Source organism: Chaetodon trifascialis, chromosome 23, assembly GCF_039877785.1.
Source record: "Chaetodon trifascialis isolate fChaTrf1 chromosome 23, fChaTrf1.hap1, whole genome shotgun sequence".
Lineage (NCBI taxonomy): Eukaryota > Metazoa > Chordata > Actinopteri > Chaetodontiformes > Chaetodontidae > Chaetodon > Chaetodon trifascialis.
In genome coordinates this window covers 18,540,408-18,561,871 of record NC_092078.1, presented here as the reverse complement: position 1 = coordinate 18,561,871, position 21,464 = coordinate 18,540,408, and the positions used below count along the sequence as shown (strand labels likewise).

Genomic DNA, 21,464 nt, shown 5'->3' with positions numbered 1-21,464 from the left:
GAGGACGCATTTGTCGGCTGCATTTGGAGGACCCTTCGAATTTGGACGAATTGGGACAGCCTTTGCGCAGCGCTATGACGTAATCGGCCTTCAAATGCGTCCTCCGAAGGATGCAGCCCCTGAATTGGGACACAGCCTATGGAAGAATGGAGGAGAGAGCAGACGAGGAGGTACACAATAGAGAATTGAGACGAGCCCAAGGGGATGAATAAGGACCTTCACGGCTTTCCTACAGAAATGCGTTTTAACGACCATTATTCACCCAGACCTTCAAAATATCGGAACATGTTTAAATGATTTCAATGTATCGCACGATATTTTAGTAAGTGATCTTCATATCTGCTATATGGCAACATATAATATTAACTGATATGATCAAAATAAGATACATATTTTGTGACTGCAAAGTTTCAACGGCGAGTGACGTTTTTCATTCAAATGACGCGTGAATAGGGTGCTCTTATTCTGAAGGGCTCGAAAGGGAAGTGTTGTCACAACTGGTAGAACAGAAACTGTTGGACATCTTTGATACGCAACGTGAACGCTGCAGCTAACAGGACGGCCTGACAACTGTCAGAGAAAGTTGACCCAAAGACATAAGGTAAGGCGTAACACAGTGACTCAGTGTCAGGTGTTTACAGAAACGTCAGATGTTATGGCCTGGTTGTGATTTGACCACATTTAAGCCAATAAACTTTAATTTATGTGGAAGGAGAAGCATTCAGCTCACTACGGAGCAGCTGTTATCCAAGTGAAGGTTGTTGCTTGACGTTAACCATTAAACAGCGCGGTGACGGTGGGACAAGGCAAGGTTTAATGGCAGTTAACTAAGCAAAGTGAACCGTCCGACACACAGAGGCTCTAGACACAGATTGATATTAAGCCTTGAACTCTGCCCTGACTTGATAACAGCCGAACTACAAAGGTTACTTACAGTGAAGTGGTGTGTAGTTATTTTAGTTTGCACAGAGAACTCTTCAGTGTTACACTAATGGGAGCGTTTTATGATCTCTGTCATCGTGAATCGTGAATGAAATTCAATCCCCTCTCTTAACTTGGGCACAAAAAACGACAACTATCTGCGTTGCCAAATACCACACGGTGTCTGAGCTCCAAAGATTAATGGTAAAAATATGTAACATATCAGCACAGTATCAGCTAAATTAATGAAGGGCTTTGAAATCAATGTTGATGCAGGGACCCTGTTTAAGACAGAGCAGGTTCATATGTGGTGATGCTGTGCTTTTGTAGTGCAAAAGTCTCATTTTATCAGTAAAAATATCTATTGCTACACAGCAAGCCTGGGTTCTCGGGGGTCTGGGTCCACGTAGTAATTGCCTGCTTTGCACAGACAGTAGTCCAACTTTGGTACTACTTAGTCACAATAACAGCAATACTGTTCTTAACCAATATATTGTCAAACAATAATATTCTACTTATTAATTACTTATTACTTATTCAATTCAAATGCTTTTAAAACTTTGAAGGTACAATGCAAAAGATATCGCCAGAACTTTAGTTTAAAACTTAAAAAAATTGAACCACCATTGTAAATAGAACGCAATGGTAATTAGCTGGCTGTGGCCCATCCTGTCTTGTAATACCATTTTGTAGGTGATAATCCATTAGTATAGTTTCACCAGAGAGATGAATGATGAGTTTGATAAAGGAAATATTCTTACACTTATTTTCCTTATTAAACAGAAAAATACAACTGTACACCTTTCATGCTGGTGAGCAGTGAAGGAGAAGATGGGAGTGAGTTGTGACATGTAGAGTTGGCCTGTTTCTTATTAGCTTAGTTAGCTTGCTAAAGTATAAGGTTTTCCATTAAAACAAATTTAACATTCCTGCAATATAGTTCTGGGCAGTATACCGGTTCACACCGAATACCAGTGTATATTTTTGTTATGATATGAATTTCTAATATACCACCATACCAGCGTATTTGATGGCACAACGTTTGGAATGCTGCGCAACACAACACTGTTTCAGATGGGACCCTTTTCAGTGTTGCGCTTGTAGGAGCTTGGTCTGATACCAAGCTACTGAGGTGTTTGACTCCCAAGAGTGACCTGGCTGACACGCCACCGACACTTTACCGTCTGCTGTATTGTTTCAATAAAGAGTCTGCGGCTCGTCTCGTCTGTGCTGCATAATACAGTCCATTTATTTTCCGTGTGCACAATGAATACATAGTCCAACCATCTTCAAATGAACAAACTTGGTCTGTACCAGCTCTATATGGAAAGTGTCCTGAGACAACTTCTGTTGTGATTTGGCGCTATACAAATAAATTGAATTGAAATTGAAACCGGTTCACACACGGTTCCTCTGTCCCGCTTACCACCACAGCGGTCAAAAACCATATGCCCTTCTGGGGTCAAACACACCCAACAAAGTGAGGTGACCCACTTAAATACCTGCGCTCTCGGCGACAGGACAGCGACACACAATGGCACATAACAGGAAATACACCAGGTGACCATAATAACTTTTTGACCCTGAATCGGGCTCTTCTTCACTTCTAAACATGCACGGTGCGAGCGTGGTGAGGGTAAACTGTAGTGCTCTGGTGTTACGTTACAGTGAAGATGGATAGGATAGACATTGAAAGTTCCAAAATTGAAGCTGCAGAACTAGTAGAACAAGGTGACACAGAAGAACTTTTGCCAAAAGAGGAGGTGTGTCTGTTGTTTGAAGTTTGTTTGAAGTTTTTTTGGTTTAAAAAAATACAATGTCGACCAAACAATCATTTATATGCAAGTGTTGTCAGGCTACAGTGGTCGTTGGAGGCGGCAACACAAGCAGTTTGCTCCACCACCTTAGCTGCAAGCATCTCTTGGAATATCAAGAATGTCAGCAGGTAACACAGGAAAAGCAAAAGAAAAATCGATCCAAATGTCACTTAAAGATACGTTTGCTAGAGGGACTCCCTACGACAGAAAAAGCAAACGGTGGGTTGAGATTACAAACTCTATCACTATCCACCTAGCCAAAGACATGGTCCCGTTTAACACTGTAGAAAAAGAAGGCTTCAGACAGATGATCAAGACATTGGATCCCAGGTATGAAATACCGAGCAAATGTTGAAATGTGTGATTATTGTTTCTATTATACAGGATAATCCTGCGAGCCAAGTTGCACTTTATATTTCTTTTATATGTTCAATATTAATTTTGATGCAGTACTTTTGAAGGAAGTAATAACTAATGTAAGTTGTATACTTTTGTTTTACTATTTTATTTGAATTTCTATTTGAATGTGTACCTAGGGCTGGGCGATATGGCTGAAAACTGTATCACGATATAAGTATTTTATATTGGTCGATATTGATATTTATTATTACCTATTTAAAATAAGGACCAGGAGAAAAATACATTCAATTTAAACATTTTTATTTAAAATTTAACCTTTCTCTGATTATAATCCCCTCAGCTATCAAAGCAGAAAGGAAAGGAAATGTCAACACAACCATGGAAAACACTCAAATAATAAATGTAAAAAAAAAGTGTTAAAATGTAAACAGAGAAACCTGAGAACTTTTTTTCTGCAGGTTTAGTGCAGGAAGTTCACAAGCTGATTCACCTTCTGGTGAATAAAATGCTTTCAGATATGCGCAGTGTTTTGTAAACAGCAGAAACTGAGGTGGACTTGACATGATAGACAGTACAGTAAGATTGACTGAACTATAAAACCAGCCTAGACATATGAATAACTTCAGTCACTCTTCTTACTCTAAACATACATGAACTATTCAATTATATTTTTATTGCAAGTGTGTTTTAAAAAAAAAAATAAATAAAAGCACGTGTAAGATGTTTATAACCTGGCTTCTCCGCAGTGCTCAACGGAAGCATGTCTTTAGCTATATGATATGCCACTGCCTCCGTTATGTCTTTGTGCCTTTTAGATGATTTGTCCTAAGGCACTGAAGCAGATACCTCTGCATGGTGGTCTGCTGCTTGTGCGGTGGTGCTGCAGTTGCAGATGTTATCGGACGTTGGCGAATACGGCTGCGCTCCAAAGAGTGAGCGCGGCTAAGGTGGTGAAACAAGTTTGTGGTATTACCGGTCTTGGTAGGGACGACAGTTTTGCATAAGTTACAGAACACACTGGTCTGACCACGGTCCGACATAAAATCCAAAAAACTGCCATACTGGCGAGCTGACTTTCCCTATTGTATCGACAATTTCTTCACTCGCTGCAACGCACACTTTCCATTTCTCATCTCACTCCTTGCGGAGCATCAAACACAAGACAATGAGATGGCGCAAACCGAACTCGATACTGTTTCATGATTGGCGTGTTAGCGTGTCTCTCTCACTGATCAGCCATTACTCCCTACGTTGCTCGGTTACCTGAGAGTGAGTGCCATTGTTCATGCAACCAACCTCGCTTCGCAACTTCTTAAGTGTCTTCCGACGAAGAATAAAAATTATCGAATGTTTTATCGAACGCGTTTTTTATTGATATTGATGACGTGTCTATCGCGAGACATATCGCTATCGTTTTATCGCCCAGCCCTGTATACTAGAGATTGACCGATTTTTCAGGGCCAATACCGATACTGATTATTAATAATCAAGTGAAACCGATAGCAGATATTTAGAACCGATATTTGTTTGCAGTAAAAATGTAAATTTTGTTGTCAAAATTTAGATTAACACACCTGGGACTACAATGAATACAGTATACTGTTTGTTTGTTTTGTGTACACTGAAAAAAAAAAGATCTTAACTTTTTGTAAAATAACACAAACACAAAGTCTTAATTGAAATGCCTTTAAGTTTAATTATTTTAAAATAAAAAGTGATGATTAATGATTCCTTTCCCTTTCCCTTAATGATGAAGAGCAAACCAATAAAGAGGGTGGCAGGAACCTTGGCTCACTACATTTGATAGCTTTAGTAGTTACTTTTCAGATTAAATTTTTACATAAAACAGCATAATGAGTAAATAAAGATTTAACTTTCAGGGGTTCCCAGAGTTTTTCAGAGTTCCTTATTTATTATTATTATATATATTTATATATATTTAGAGTGATAAAGGCATATTCTGAATCTCAGAACAGCAGGATAGATGTAAACTCTTGTGCTTATACTGTATGTCGTATTACATAAATAAGAATAAGGTTCTTCGCAACTGTAAATGCAAACAATAAAGGCTTCATTACACACGCGACGGTAAATTTGTTGATTGAAAATAAAACACACTGAGAATAATCTCCTCGACGTGTGCTCTCTGCCTGACTCATTTCCCTGGACTTTACGAGTGACAGGCAAAAAGACGATAATTTAACAACAGTTACGTTGCTGCACCATAGTGTAGTGAGAGCACGAGCGCTAAGGGAGATGCGACTGCAACAAACAAGGACACGTTAGCGTGTAGTACTGTTAAACTTATCAGCTGTAATCACCTCCGGTGTTGTTTATTGATAAACCAGGAGCCGCCCCACGGGCTGAAACATGTTAGGAGATTTATTATTCCCACGAAGTAACGGTAACCGAAAGGGCCTATATTATTATTGTGCGTTTGGCCACAGCTATAAAGCGGTTGCGGCAGTTAATACGCCTTGGTTACGTCTTTTTCTTTCTTTTTTTTTTGGTGCGTGACACTATTTATCTTGCAAAGTCGTATGCTTGATGTGGTTAGACAAGTAGGTCGGTGAAATTTCAACTCTGGGCTTGCATGTTATCACCGAAATTAATCATAACGTGGTGTTTTTAAAACTTCATCATAGAGGGCTTTTATTGCAACTTCAACTGACTCTGTCGCCTTATATCTGCTGGATAACCGGAGCAGTTGTCTGCTTCTCCGTGTCTGTGGCGCTGCATGTAGAGGCTTCAGTGTCGATTGGCTGTCACTGACTCACTACTGCCATGTAGCCAATCAGTGAGGGCTGTGGGCGGGACATTGTTACACAGCCAAGAGTGGTGACTTCGGGCAGAGAGACGGCTGCATCAGTGCCAAAGGAGCGGGTTTTAAAATACATTACCGTATTTTCCGAACTATAAGGCGCATTTAAAAGCCTTTAATTTTCTCAAAAAACGACAGTGCGCCTTATAATCCGGAGCGCCTTATATATGGATTAATTCTGGTTGTGCTTACTGACCTCGAAGCGATTTTGTGTGGTACACGGCGCTCACGGCGCTCTGTCAAAATGTTTTAGTATGACTTTGGTAAACTACAAAGCTGCACCGCTTGCAGCATTACGGCTACTGTAATCAGGAGTGTCGTGGAGTAAAACATACTGTGCTTCACCATAATATTACAGTGTGTGTGTGTGTAAGGACCCCAAAATGGCACCTGTCAAGAGACACAACGTGGACTTCAAACTCAAGGCTATCAGTCACGCAGTAGAACATGGGAATAGAGCAGCTGCGAGAGAATTCAACATTAATGAATCAATGGTATGGAAGTGGAGGAAGCAAGAAAATGACCTGTGCCAAGTAAAGAAGACCACACAGTTTCCGAGGGAACAACGCGAGATGGCCACAGTTAGAGGACAAAATTGAACAGTGAGTTATTGAACAGAGAGCAGCAGGTAGAAGCGTCTCTACAGTCTCTTCGAATGAAGGCAACAGCGTTAGCACGGGACTTAAATATCAATGACTTTCGAGGCGGTCCTTCTCGGTGCTTTCGTTTTATGAAACGATGTAATCTCTCCATCTGCACACGAACTACCATCTCGCAGCAACTGCCAAAAGATTACAAAGACAAGCTGGCCACTTTCCGCGCATACTGCAAAAACAAGATCACTGAAAAGAAGATCCGGCCAGAGCACATCACTAACATGGACGAGGTTCCCCTCACCTTTGATATCCCCGTGAAACACACTGTGGAGAACAGAACGGTGTCTATACGCACCACAGGGAACGCAAAGTCATCCTTCACTGTAGTTCTCGGTTGCCAGGCTAATGGCCAGAAACTTCCACCCATGGTCATTTTCAAGAGGAAGACTTTGCCAAAAGAAAAGTTTCCAGCTGGCGACATCATCAAAGTTAACCTGAAGGGCTGGATGGATGAAGAAAAGATGAGTGAGTGGCTGAGAGAAATTTACATCAAGAGACCGGATAGCTTTTTCCACAAATCTCCGTCCCTATTGATCTACGACTCCATGCGCGCCCATCTCATCGATGCTGTCAAAAACCAAGTGAAGCAAACTGTGAGCTGCGTGGGAGCAGTGGATGACAGAAGGCGAACACACATTCACCAAGACAGGGAGACAGCGCTGGGCGACTTGCGCCACTATCTGCCTGCGCTCAGGTATCAACTGTGGTCCGAGCTTTCACAAAGGCAGGAATCATCACTGAACTGCCAGGTAACAGCAACGACACTGACTCGGATGATGACGAGAGGGGATCAGGGCATGCTGGATACCGTAATCGCCCAACTGCTTAACTCGGACACTGAAGATGAAGAATTTGAGGGATTTGTGGACGAGGAATGAACTGATAAAGTGAGTGTATTGTGTTGTATTTTACGTGTTATAACTGAACAGTTTCGAGAGTTATTGTGAATACGCTAATGTTTGATTTAGCGGTATCAGACTGTGTTGTATTTTACGTGTTACAGCTGAACAAGGTTGGGAGTTATTGTGAATACACTCATTAATGTTTGAACAATTTCGAGAGTTATTGTGAACGCGTTTAATAAAGTTTGACTGACTGACTTATCTGACTGTTTTGTTTCGCTTAATGCGCCTTATAGTCCGGTGCGCTTTATATATGGAAAAAGTTCGAAAATAGACCATTCTTTGACAGTGCGCCTTATAATCCAGTGCGCCCTATAGTGCGGAAAATACAGTAATTAATTTTATCGGTAATCGGTGGAAAAACAGCCGATACCGATCATTGAAAAAATGCCGAATATTATTATTATTCGGCTGGGCCGATAATTGGTCTATCCCTACTATATGCACCTCAAAGCAATGCAGGTTACCTTCATAAAGGTTCAGGTAAGTAGATAAGTAATAAGTAGGTAATAAGTAAACCAAGTAATAAGTAGGTAAGTAAACCAAGTCACACTTGGTGAAGAATGCATGTGTAATGTACCTGGGCTTGAACTTCAAGAAATAGTGTCATTAATGCAAGTTGCACACCTTTTTGTATTTATTCAAGTATTATGTATGGAAGTTGCCCTTGCATGCTGTTCAGTTTGCTTTGTTTGAATGTGCATGTACTTCAAAGTCCATATTAATGCAAATTGCCTTCATGAAGGTCCATTTGGTAAAGAATTCTTCACCAAGTCACACTTGTTTTATATTTTCCTTTTAGATTTACTTGAATACATGTGTAAAGTTTCACACCTTTTTGTTTTTATTTGCTCAAGTATTATCTAAGTTGCCTTTGCATGCTGTTGAGTTCACTTTGTTTTACTATTTATTTGAATGTGTATACCTCAAAGCCCATATTAATGCAAATGTACCTGGGCTTGAACTTGAAGCAAAAGTAGAATTATTGCAAGTTACACAACTTTTTGTATTTATTTGTTTATTTGTATGCAAGCTGTATTATGTATGCAAGCTGTTCAGTTGTTAAAGAAGTCTGAACTTTGCAGTTACTGGGGAAGGGGATTGTCTAATTTGTGTATTTGCCAGTTGGTTTATAAAAGATGCTTGTAAAATTTGCACAATAAAATTTCTGTATTGATTGCAGTTGTCTTGCATTCTGATTCTTCACTTCATTAGAATCATGACTGTAGCTCCTCTTTGTAAATAGCATCATTTTCTGGGGCCATGCATTATTATGCATCCATTATTTTGAAAAATACCATGATATACATTTTTGGTCATACCGCCCACTACTGCAATAGTAGCTTAAAGTGTATGTACATGCTGTGCTTCTGGAGGCATTGAGCAAGGGAGGAGAGCCAAGTTTGGATGTTGTGTTGAAACTGCTTTGACAAAAGTGGTAAACTATTTACTACATGCTTCAGTCTCTTGTTCAGTTTCAATATTAGTTAATATTAAAATATTAATGCTCCCAGATCTCAGCGCTTTGCACAACAACTGTTGATTAGACTGCAAGAAGGTCACTTATGGTGTGCCGCAGGGATCTGTTCTCTGTCCCATTATTTTTTTTATTTGCACCACTCCGCAACCTGCTACAATAGTAGAATGTTGCATACACATTGTTGCATCACTATTGAAAATGTAGCATTTAATAATATGTCAGTCACAGGGGTGTAAGTGTGCGAGTACTTTTACTTTGGATACCTGAAGTACAATTTGCTGGTAATACTGCTCTACTTTAACTTTCAGTCTTTCCCGTTCAGTCTGAACAGAAGAAGATGGACCATGAAGTAGCTGACCTTCCCAGTGGCCCGCTGGATATCTACAGGAAAAAAGCGTCTTTCAACTGGAAGGACATGCTTCACTTCATAGAGGACGAGAACATACAGGCGTTCAAGGTAACTGTCAGCATCAAATGCTCTCTGTAGTTAGGAGAAATTCTGCAAATATTTAATAATATGAATTCCACTTAAAGTTTATTATTCATATTATTAATTGTTGCCATTATTATTATTACTAGTGAGTATTTGGGACAGTGTAGTGTATGTAGATTCAGTCAAAATAAACTGTGTGTTCATGGTAATGAAGGAGCATGTCACCCAGTTCTTACTGGTAATTGCTGTCGAGACGACAATCTCACCACAACTTCCATTTAGTAGCTGTTTTTATCAGTGCTGTCAAAAATATTGCGTTATTAACATGTTAAAGCAAATCACTTTTGACGGCGTCATTTTTTTTATTGCAAGATTAATGCTCTTTGTGACCTAGAGAACTTGTAGTTTTTTGTAAGCTGTGGCCACTGCTAGTAACGTAAGAAAAACTACAGGATCCGATTGTAAACCGGAAGCAAAACAATAGGCACGCCCCACGCACGTGTCTGGTCTTGCCTGCTCGCTAGCTGTAAAAGTGTAGGCTACTGGTTTGTGTGGAAGTCAAGCGCGAAACGCCGAAATTGATGCGGACAAGATTCTGAATGGAAAGTTTAGTTTCAAAAAGTTGCCAGAAGACCAAAGTTATCTGTGTGTATTGTTGTTGTGAACTGAGTTATCACCATAGCATATTCAGTCTGAAATGCCACTTGATGGCCAAACACACGACGAATGCAAATTCTCCGCCACCCCCTTGTCAAAACCAGGCGACAATGGATGGCTTTCAACAGAGGCATATGGATGCTATTATGTTGAAAGGCAACTTAAGAAAGGAAAGTTTAAGCCATGGTTTAACTGCACTATAGCCTGAGTCCTAGTTTACAATGATGTGCACTTTGTAACTTTATCTTGTATCACCCTGTTTTGATCGCTTAGAAAGGTTGTTGAAGGGGCTTTTTTGTAACCAAGTTTTTTTTTTTTGTCATCTATTGACGGTGTTAAATTGTGAGATTTGATTCATTCAAATGTGAATGACTGCTCAAAGTGAGAATGTTAGTGTGAAGTATAACACAACATGTTTTCAATTAAAAAACATTTGCACAAAGCAAGCCTATCCACTTTTCCATGTTGATAACAGTATTAAAATGATAATTCAAGGGACATTTAGAATAGATAAAAATGTGCAATTAATTTGCGATTAATCGCAAGTTAACTATGACATTCATGAGATTTATCGCAATTAAATATTTTAATTGATTGACAGCACTAGTTTTTACTCTTTCAATCTTATCACATGATCTTCATCACCAGATGGAGTTCTCCTAGTTGCCATGAAGCTGTGGAGCACCTACCTCAGATATTAAGTCAACATGGACAGGAAGTTCTTAAAGTACTCAAAAAAAGTCTTAAAAGTTTGAATATCTACAGCTCCATGATAATAGGGCAACTCCATCCACTGATGAAGACCATTTGATGCCATTTCCAAGGTCAAGAATGATTTCTGGACAACAGACATTTCAACAGCTTTCGTCTCTTACTCTTTGGCCTCCATTTCTGCTGCTTTCAGCTCTTGTGCAGTCGCAGCCTTATGCAAAAAGGGCTTAAATAGGCCTTAAAAATGACTTTTTTATGCTGATTTAAATACATCTCCTGGCTGACAGGAAATGGTCATGCTTGTGCTGATCATTGCGCTGCCACAAACCCAGAATCCTTAAACCTCCTTTTGCTTCTTACACTTCACATTATTTTCATGGTTCAACTGATACCTCAAGTTCAAGTGTTCCTACTGAAACTACAACATGTGCATGCAAAAAGATAATATTTTAAGATATTCTAACTTGTTTACTGTTTACTTTACATCTGCAATTTTCCTTATGAGAACGCTTAAATCTTATTTGTAGTTGTAATTATTGTTATTATTTCAAAAATAAATCCATGGCCTTATTTATAATGTTCTTACAAGCATCTTACTGATATAATGAAACTTTAAACAGCATCAGAAATTGATGATAATAGTAATAAAGTAACTTTTTGCATAACATTTAGTAATAAGAAAATATTTTTGATACCCTATGATATCTGAATGTTCCACTATATAACCTGTACATTTTCTCTTCTTTTTGCTGCAGCAACATGTGTTCAAGACACTGGAGAATGATCCTCTGTTCGCCCGTCTTCCTGGTGAAGATGTCCCTATAGAGAAAATGAGAGAGCTGACCTTCCTCAGGTATCAATAAAATACAAGGATTTACCTTTTGTATCTACTGTGAACCAACCTACACATCACAATGAAATTATTTTACCACCAGTAATGTCCTCTGTACATATAGCAAATAAAGCTTCAGATAAAAATCCACAGGGTGAAGCAACTCTTCCGCTATGACTTCATCACAAAAGAAGAGACGATGGCCGACCCCTGGAAGACTGTGATCCTCAGTGATTGTCTGGGCATGTATGACTGGGCCGTTGCAACCAAGTTCTTTCTCAGCAAAGAGGTGCGTGTGCATGAGTGTGCACTAAAGTAGTGGCCTGAGTATCAAATGTGTACTATGATAAGATCTACTTAGAGACCTATTTTACTTTCCAGTGGAGCTGAAATGAATTTTCCAGCCTTTGCTGAACACTGAGAGTTCTTGCTACAGTAGCATTGTTGTCTTCTTTCTTCCCCCTTTTTTGTCATTGTCTCATCCCAGTAAAAGATGCTAAAAACATCTTCTGTTTCAGATGTTTGGAGCGACCGTTGCTAACTCAGGATCAGGGAGACACAGCAAATATGTTGAAAACACTGAAGACATGACGGTCAGAGTTCAACACACCTTAATGCTGTCAATAACCACACTTTATAGTTGTATCAATGCTTTGTTCATGGCAGTCTAACAGGACAATCCAGAGTGAACAAGGTCTACAATGATGTTATGCCATCCTCCCCCTGTAGATTTATATGATGTGCTGAATGATATTCACAGTAGCAGTATGAACAACAGTGAACCCTGAACAACTAATTTCCCTGATGATTAAATGGATCTTAGACCAGTTGAATAGTCTGAAAGTAAGAAAATACACAGAAAACACAATTTAATCTCTAAGGTTAAACATCGTCCAAAAAAATATTGTGTGTAAGAGCCATTTTGAACTGTTAATCACATTCTTCAGTAACCAAACCACATTTTACATGCTGCTGAAATAAATGTGTGGTACTTTATGCCATGCATCAGGGCTTTGGTGCCTGTCCATGTGTCCTGGAAGATTTCAATGTACTGCACAAATTGAGTGAGATTTGGGTCAAACATGACCCGTGTTTATGGACCATATTTTCCCATGGTTTTGTGTTTAAGTGACTAATGGGGACAACAACTTTTGAAATTGGTCCGGTATTCAGGGATAGCACTGCAGCCGTTTGCGTACTGTCAGTGTAGGTCAACTGAAAGTGCTTGTGCTTGACAGGTTCAGATTGTTATTTTAAGTGTCTTACAACTTTCTGGAAAGGATCCCTTTTTGTTTAACCGGAAACAGCCACAATGCCACCCTCTCCAAAGCTGCTGCACTTCTTTTCCAGAAACAGTAATTTTATCATCGTAAAACACACAATTACAATTACAGTCATTTGGCAGCCGCTTTTATCCAAAGTGACATACATCAGGGGCAGTTTTGGCGTTTGGTATCTTGCCCAAGGATGCTTCGGCATGTGGGCTGCCGAGTCCAGGGAACGAACCACCGACCTCTTGATTGGCAGATGACTGCTCTACCTCCTGAGTTATAGCCACCCCACTTCATTCACACTTTATTCACACTTAACAGAAACCAAATAACAACAATCACCACAGACTCTGGTTTGGTTGAAATAAACTCATTCATCAGATCGGGAGAGGAGTGTGAGAGAGGGTGGACAGAGTGTAGAGCCAGAATATTTTAATGGAATTATTTAATAAATAGCCAGTGAGCACTGGACAGCGGAAACCCTGCTGTGCATGATGAACACAATAACCTGTATTTTATTTGTGTAGATTAATAAGGTAACGATTATAATATAATTCTATTTCTAATCTAAGTTCAGTTATAAGTTTAACCACCAAGTGTGTCCGGTGCCGAATAGCAAGGGTAGCAATGTCTGATCATCTCATTGAGTAATCATGCTCATTCCTAGTTCATAGTGAGCTAAGTGCGTCCACAGCAGTAGATTCTGCCCTAGCAACTTGTTCAAAGCAGTTCAATTTACTGCTTCACAGATTTTGCATTAATCGACACAGAATTTTTACTCCAGGCTCCACAGTCAGCAGGACATGACCATGAACTCAAAATTTGCAACTGCATGTATCTGTTTATAGATATTTGGATGCTTTGCACTGACTGAACTCAGCCATGGCAGCAACACCAGAGCCATGAGGACAACAGCAACATATGACTCCTCCACCCAGGTCAATACACACAACACACAACAAACCACACAGGATATGTTTGCGTGAATGTTGAATACATTTGGCTCATGACAGCATAAAACTATCTAAGGATGTCATTTTTGGCATTTAAACATTGAGTGTATATCTAAAAATACACACACATTACACACAGTACATTTTAAACACTGATTCTGATATATTTTAAACTCAGCATCTATATCACTCTTTTAGGCTGAACAGACACACACTTACACACACATTCACACAAAATGAAAACCAAAAGGGATTTACTGTTTACTGGACCCTGGAGAGGCTTTTAGCCTTCAGACCAACTCCCAACTTTTTTGGCTTGTGACTCCGTAAAACAAAGTTATTCTTCTGATCCCTCATCACAAGTTGCAAGTGTAGCTTGGCCTGTTCAACCAAAGACTGAATTTTCCTTCTCAGATTGTTTCATTTTAATATTTTTAGAGGCCAAAATGTGTAAAATGAGCTAAATGCTTTGAGTCAGGAAAAAAAATCCCTTTTTCACTCTAGAATTGTACAAAACAAAAATAATAAACTAATCTTGCTCAACATCTTGAACAGAGCGTGTCATGTTTAGGTCTTTTGGAGATCAGTCCATCTTGTGCTCAGTTAACTTTTCACAGTAGCAGAAGTTTTGCCTAGGGGTGCCAAAAGTTTTGCATGTAACTGTACAGAAATTTGAATTATTGAATTGAATTGAATTATTTGAATTATTTTTAGCCAGGTAAAATTTCCATGTAATTCACACGAAAAGCCACAGAAAACTGCTGCTTTAGACCATCACTTAATGAGATAGAATCACAGAACATAGAATTGTTTTCTTAAATGAATTACCACAAAGTTCTTGTTCTCCAACTGATCTGATTGATAAGAAAGAAGCCAAAAAATCCTGCACACTCTCAATCACTTGTACTCACTCTTTTCATGTTTTGGTCCTCAAACCTTCATCTTATAAAATGTGTGCTGAGTAAAAACAGTAACTTTCCACTCTGTAGGAGTTTGTGATCAACTCTCCGGACTTTGAGGCTGCCAAATTCTGGGTGGGGAACCTGGGTAAGACTGCAACCCATGCTGTGGTGTTCGCTCAGCTCTACACACCTGACCAGGTGTGCCATGGCCTGCACTCCTTCGTTGTCCCGGTAAGACTCTGACCTTTGATCCCTGATCAAAGTCACAGCTGGATACATTATCAGGTGCTGTTATCTGATATTATGTCACACAGATATATGACAAAAGCCACAATATTATATTTAAGTATATAATAGTGTATATATTACATATATATTGTGCTCACTGCTGAAATCCTGCATTGGAAGCCTTTTAAACAGTTTCTCAGCATGTTTGGTCTTTGTGTAAGTGATGAAAGCAGAAGTTAATAGTCACATTTCAGTCTTTTTTTGGTTTGGTTTTAGTCAAGATTTAGTCAGTGGAACCCAGTTTTAATATTAATCTAAGTTTAATCAATTTCTTAGCAGTGTTGTTTTTGACGGTCTGTTTTAATTTTAGTCTTAGTCTAGTCTTTGTGTCAAGCTGTCATTTTAGTTTATTAGTTTTAGTCACATTCATACTCTTTTTAGTCTAGTCAAGTTTCAGTCGACTAAAAGTCTGAGCATTTTAGTCTTATTTTAGTCAGAATTATCTGTGACTATTTTCGTCTAGTTTTAGTCGACAAAAACTGATGACATTTTAGTCTTGTTTTAGTCAATGAAAATGAAGAGACCTTTTAGCAGAGCTTTTATTTTGTAAACCACATTTAGTCTTGTTTTTATTCATGAACAATATTGCATTATTTATTTAATTATAGTTATCGTCACATGAATAGCATTTACATTGTGTCTCGTCTCGTTTTCGTCATGTGACGACGATATTTAGTCAGAATTTTTGTTGACGAAAGCAACACTATTTCTTAGTCATAATATTGTAGTGGATACGGCTCAACATCATTGGCATACCATTGAGGAGATCATGGTGGGTACATTCAGTTTGTTCATGGACCCAAGGATCTTCGTTGAACCCCCTCACAACAAAGCAATCACACTTAAAAGGAGTGGAAGAATCATTCACTCCCAGGAAAGGTTTTAGCATGACAGAGAGATTTATGATGGAGGCCTAGTGGAATTAACTAGGCAGGAAAAGGAAACAAGGCAATTGGTCTTCAAATCTCCAGAATGAAATGAAACGATGCTGACTTGGTGGACAAAAACCTAAATCACAGTCACTTTGAGGACAGCACCTCTTAAAAGAATACCCCTTAATTCCCCATCATCCAACTCATCATCCCTCTGTGGTGTTGATATGGTTTGCGGCACAGGGAAAACGTTGTGTTTCTACCATATCTGTTTATGTATTCACTGTGGATTAAGTCAGAAATGACGACCACACTGTTTATTTTCAGTACTATATCTATTGCATGGCTTGTCTTATTTATATCCTGTTTGTAGTGTCTTGTATGTGTCCTGCTACAACACAAACTTCCTCTCATGGGACAATACAATAAGTTTTACTAAATTGAAACGTAACGAGTAATGATAACTATATGAGTTCTGGCTCAACTGTAGTCCCACAACAAAAATAAGGGTTTAAAATCAACCATTTCTATCAGTTATTCAAATATTAATAATAGTTTAACCTTGCCTGCCCCTCATTTTCACATTCTCCCTCACTCTTCTCATTCTCTTCTGAATCACCTAAAGAGCTGCGTACCTCTTCCTCTTCCTCTGGTCTGACTGCAGCAACCATGTTGCTCCCATTATCTGTGATGACTGTAAGAATCTTGTTTTTTGATATTCTCCACATTTGAGTGCACTGAAGGCGTAAGTCCCATCAAGGCTGTACTGCTATTGTATGACAGGATGCTACATCACAAATAGACATTGTTTATAAGCTCAAATTAATGTCATTACAAAGGAAGGCTTACAAAAACCTGTTACACTTGCTCATGTGACCAAGTGAAAATGATAATAATAGCAAAATAATAAATTAAAACTCCATTACCTTTAATGATTAACATCATAGTTTATACAATAAAACTATTTTAAGGTTGTAGGTAAGTGAAAGCATAGGACAGCTTCTTTGGTGGAATATGCCCGTTTTAATTTTTGCTGCGAAGTGATACAACCCCATTTCCAAAAAAGTTGGGATGCTGCATAAAATTTAAATAGAAATAGAATGCAATGAAACATTGAAACCCCACATTTAAGTGAAAATAGCACAATGACAACATATCAGATGTTGAAACTGAGAAAACACATTTCAAAAAGTTGGGACAGTGGCAACAAAAGAGAATTTTGTGAAATGCTGAGCTCATTTAAGATGAACTGAGGCAAAGTGGAAAACTGTCCTGGGGTTTGACGAGTCGAAATTGGAAATTCTTTTTGGAAATCATTGACGGCCGCGTCCTCCGAGCAAAAGAGTGATGGTATGAGGCTGAATTTGTGCACATGGCACGGGTGACCTGCACTTTGTGCAGGCACCATTAATGCTGGATGCGTACAGGATTTGGAGCAACATATGCTGCCAAGTAGATGACATCTTTTTCAGGGAAGGCCGTTCTTGTTTCAGCAAAACAATGCCAAACCACATTCTGCATGTATTACAACAGCATGGCTCCATAGTAAAAGAGCCCAGGTGCTAAACTCGCCTGCCTACAGTCCTGACTTGTCACCCATTGAAAATGTTTGCTGCATTATGAAACATCAAATATGACAAAGGAGACCTTGACCTGTTGAGCGGCTGAAATCGTACATTAATGCGAAAACATTCCACTTTCAAAATGGCAATGTCTGAAACATGACCCTGTAACAACTTTTTGTTGCTGGCATCAAATTGTAAATAAGGATATAATTTTCAAAAACAATGACATTTCTCAGTTTCAACATTTGACTTGCTGTCTATTAGGGATGAGCGAGTACACCACTATCTGTATCTGTATCTGTTCAACCATCTAAATGATCTGTAACTGTATCTGTACTCGGAGTCGGCGGGACCTAAAATGGATGGGGCTTAAATCGGTACATTATTTTAAGTCTCTGTGTGACTGGCCAATCACAGAGCGTGAAGACAGTCAGTTACCCAGTGAGGATTTTCCGGTATGCTCCCAAAATGACTTAAGACATATCTTTTAGACATAACATACTTAAATTGTCACAGTCTCCACCATACCAAGTTTAAAATAACAGACATCTTCTCTAGATACCAAACTGTTGAGGTGACAAACAAAAATTAAAATATCTGACCATAAAAAAAATCCAACATTTCATTGATGTGACCTCTAAAGATGCTTAAAATACCATGCCAGAATTTGAGACAAAAAGATCAATTTTCCATTACAATATGCATTTCTTAACATCATCATCAACATCTACATCCACTTTTCTTTGCTTTTACAAGAGTGTGTCTCTAACGTCTTACCAGAATTCAGGAACTCATCCAGGCTGGGTTCACTGATCTTAACGTACTTCTGTTCATTATTGATTTTTTTTTAAGTTTTCTTCAACTTCATTGCAGTTACACCAAAAGTTTAAGCTACTGTCAGAAACTTAAATTCTGTGAGTTTTAGTGACACCTGTTAACAGAATAATGTTTCTTTTGTTTATGCACTGTTTGTGTAAAACCAGTGTTCTAAAACTGATATAAATGTATCTTTTTTATAAAAGAAAAGCAAAAAATAGTGGATTGATGTGAAAAAAATCTCTTATTTTTTTTTTTGCCACATTGCCCATCTATATCGAGCAGTAGCATTAGCTCTTGTTGGCATACTACAGAATAAGTGTTGGATTTGTGAAAATAAATCATGAGATTTCACATTTAAAGCCCTAAGGCCATGCTGTATCTCTGAGGTGAGAAAGCACACAACATTTTAACATGAACGTAAACACCAGCACAAATACTAATGCCAAAAATAATTGAAATGTTACTTACCATCAACAGATCACATGCCAGACAAATCTAAAAAACATAAGAATAATAAATTAATTACTTTACATAATTAAAAGCAATTTGTCCCTGTTTACACTGCTGCTGTCTTAGACATGTTGGCAGGCTTTTAATTTCTAATCTTTGTTCGTGCTATATTCGTCCCCTATAATGTTATAAGATATGACAGTTATAGTTTAGCCTATAAATTCTTAAATATCCACATAAATGTTACTGTTATGTCAAAAAAGTGAGTTTAAAAAGTACCATCCTTCCTCTGTCCACAAGCCTTTAAAAATCCAACATTGATGTCTTCATCAATCAAAAACAGCAATACAGGGGCTCTTAAATATCTCCATATCTCTCCAAATAGATTTGATTCAGACAGTCTTGGTAACATGCAATCTGAAATTTAAGACCTACATGTAAAAAAACTACTTCTATGACCTTGAATGTAAAAATTCTAATTCAATACGTTTTTTGACTAGTATGTGCAGGATCCCTGTATTTGTTTAGCCTGTGGGTGTGTGTGTGTGTGTGTGTGTGTGTGTGTGTGTGTGTGTGTGTGTGTGTCGATGTGTGTGGCAGTGTGTGTACTGTCTGCTGTCTGTGTGTGAAAGAGACTGGGCTAACATGCAGCGGATCTGCTGTGACACAGAGAGGAGAGGAGCAGTTACAGAGTTAATAAACTCACGTAAGCTAACACTATAACATTAGGAGCACAGATGAACCAGTAATGCCTGGACATCATTCACACTTTTTTAGTAAAACCACGAGCTTAAAAGGGTCATTTGTCCGTGCAAATTTACACAAAAGAGAGAAACACTACACTTAATTAAATACGACATGAGCTTACCGACCACTACAGTTATGGAAACCATGACCACTGCGCTCAAAATTCAAATTATGTAACCTTCAAAGCGCAACCAGTGAGATCACAGCTGAATGTGACGACGCAGGCAGAAGAGACCACGAATCGGATTTTGAAGCTAACCCCAGACCTGCGGAAGATTGCGAGAGTAATCACTTTACAATCATAATGAAGGAACAAAATACAAAAATCTCGCGAGAATATCACAAATCAAGGGTTCCCTTCCAGACATGAGCCAAGAAAAGTGTTCCAGGGTTCCCCAATTAAACTTTGTAACACAACATTAAAACCAGACTACGATTTAGCCAGTGAACACAATGCCTGCCGAAATGTGAACCGTCAGGTTGGGGCATACGATATGTGAATCATATAGTTTATGAACATACTTCCAAAGCTAACGTTAGCCAGACATTTGTTTATCAGGCAGACAGGACATTGCGGTTGAGGCGCTGTGCTCTGCCTCTCTGCGCCCTACCTTGTGGCGAGTGCGGGATGAAATTCTCCGTGTTTACCGTGTACTGACCACGGAAATGCGGGTAACTGCTCAAGCTTGCCCAGGACAAGTCAAGACAAGTCCCAAACATGCAGCTTCGAGTGACTAACTGTACTTCGGCTAAAACACAAAGAATCTCCGCCTTACAAAAGTTACCTTTTGCTGTTGAGTTTTACATGAGTTAGTACATTTTCTCCAAATATTACACGCACATTTAAGATAGCCATCCACTTCGTCAACCTAATCCTTTAAAATTCGGCACACTATGACTAACAACTTGTTTGAAATGTACAGTTAACAAACGTAATTGAGATATTCTAAATGCTGTTTGTATGTAAATTAAAAATTGGTAGTTTAATAAGTGATTAGGAGAGACTTACCGAAGTCAGTCGACGACAAGAAAATGGCGGCTGTGAGACTCCTGGTCCATTTGCAGCATGAGGAGAAGGTTGGCGGGACCTCCCAGAGTACTTCACTGCTGTCTGATGTAACTTTGATTTTACACTCTAGGCTCCTAGAGTACTTTTATACACTGTGTTTGTAACACTGAAATTTTTCACCAACACTGGGCTGCACAGGGGTGCCTTTTACTCTAATAATAAAATAAAAATAAACTTTATCACAGCATATTTTACTCTGCTGAATTTACTGTTTACAAACATACTTTGTAGAAATATATTTATTTGTGATTTTCTGATATATGCCGCCATCCCGCTGCTACTGGTAGATGTTCCTTCTATGCACTTGCCTTAACATTGTTGCTGGTCTCACATCTGCAGTCCCAATCAATACCAATAATTAAAAATTCCAGGCAGTCTGGCGGTGACAGGCTACTACATCTCCTTCCACTGCTAAACCTTAAATTTCTTGTTTTTCTAAAATTATGCTGAAGAATCTAAAACTCTATTGCCATCTTGTTGGTGCCACATGAAGAAGACACCACAGGCAGATATCGTCAGGCAGCTACATGTGTTCAAGGGATCTGGAAAAAACAAAGCTAGACCATTGAGATGTGCAAAAAAGAGCTTCAATGCCCCTTGAGTCAGTACTAAATTAAGTCGATGTGCAAAGCGATCTATAAATAAATCCATAGGAGCCCTTGTCTTAACTTTAGTTTGCACCCCCTTTAGTTCAACGACAGTGCCATCAAAACACTGCACCACAACTTCATGCAGAATTCGAGTTTCTTTAGGAATCTAATAATTAGTGCAGCAGAGTCATCAGCCCTCTTGCCACCAGCAACATTCTCAAATCTGACAAATGTCTGTTTGACACCAGTGTCGGTCACATATTGGAGCACCATTGCCAGCTGGGTTGCAGTACTCACATCTGTAATTATGTCCATCATAACTTAGACAAAAGGGGCTTTATTGATCTT

At 38.9% G+C, this 21,464-nt stretch overlaps 1 protein-coding gene across 1 annotated transcript in view; it reads left to right on the top strand.

Annotated features, from left to right (window-relative positions):
- The first annotated feature begins 507 nt into the window (after nucleotides 1–507).
- The window catches only part of acox3 (acyl-CoA oxidase 3, pristanoyl), a 41,315-nt gene continuing 20,358 nt past the window's right edge, over nucleotides 508–21,464 (top strand). The window contains exons 1-7 of the mRNA XM_070992707.1: nucleotides 508–601; nucleotides 9,266–9,414; nucleotides 11,514–11,611; nucleotides 11,744–11,879; nucleotides 12,109–12,183; nucleotides 13,710–13,799; nucleotides 14,804–14,947. Coding sequence (XP_070848808.1) covers nucleotides 9,295–9,414; nucleotides 11,514–11,611; nucleotides 11,744–11,879; nucleotides 12,109–12,183; nucleotides 13,710–13,799; nucleotides 14,804–14,947 — 663 coding nt within the window. The 5' untranslated portion in view covers nucleotides 508–601; nucleotides 9,266–9,294. The remainder of the gene's footprint in view (nucleotides 602–9,265; nucleotides 9,415–11,513; nucleotides 11,612–11,743; nucleotides 11,880–12,108; nucleotides 12,184–13,709; nucleotides 13,800–14,803; nucleotides 14,948–21,464) is intronic.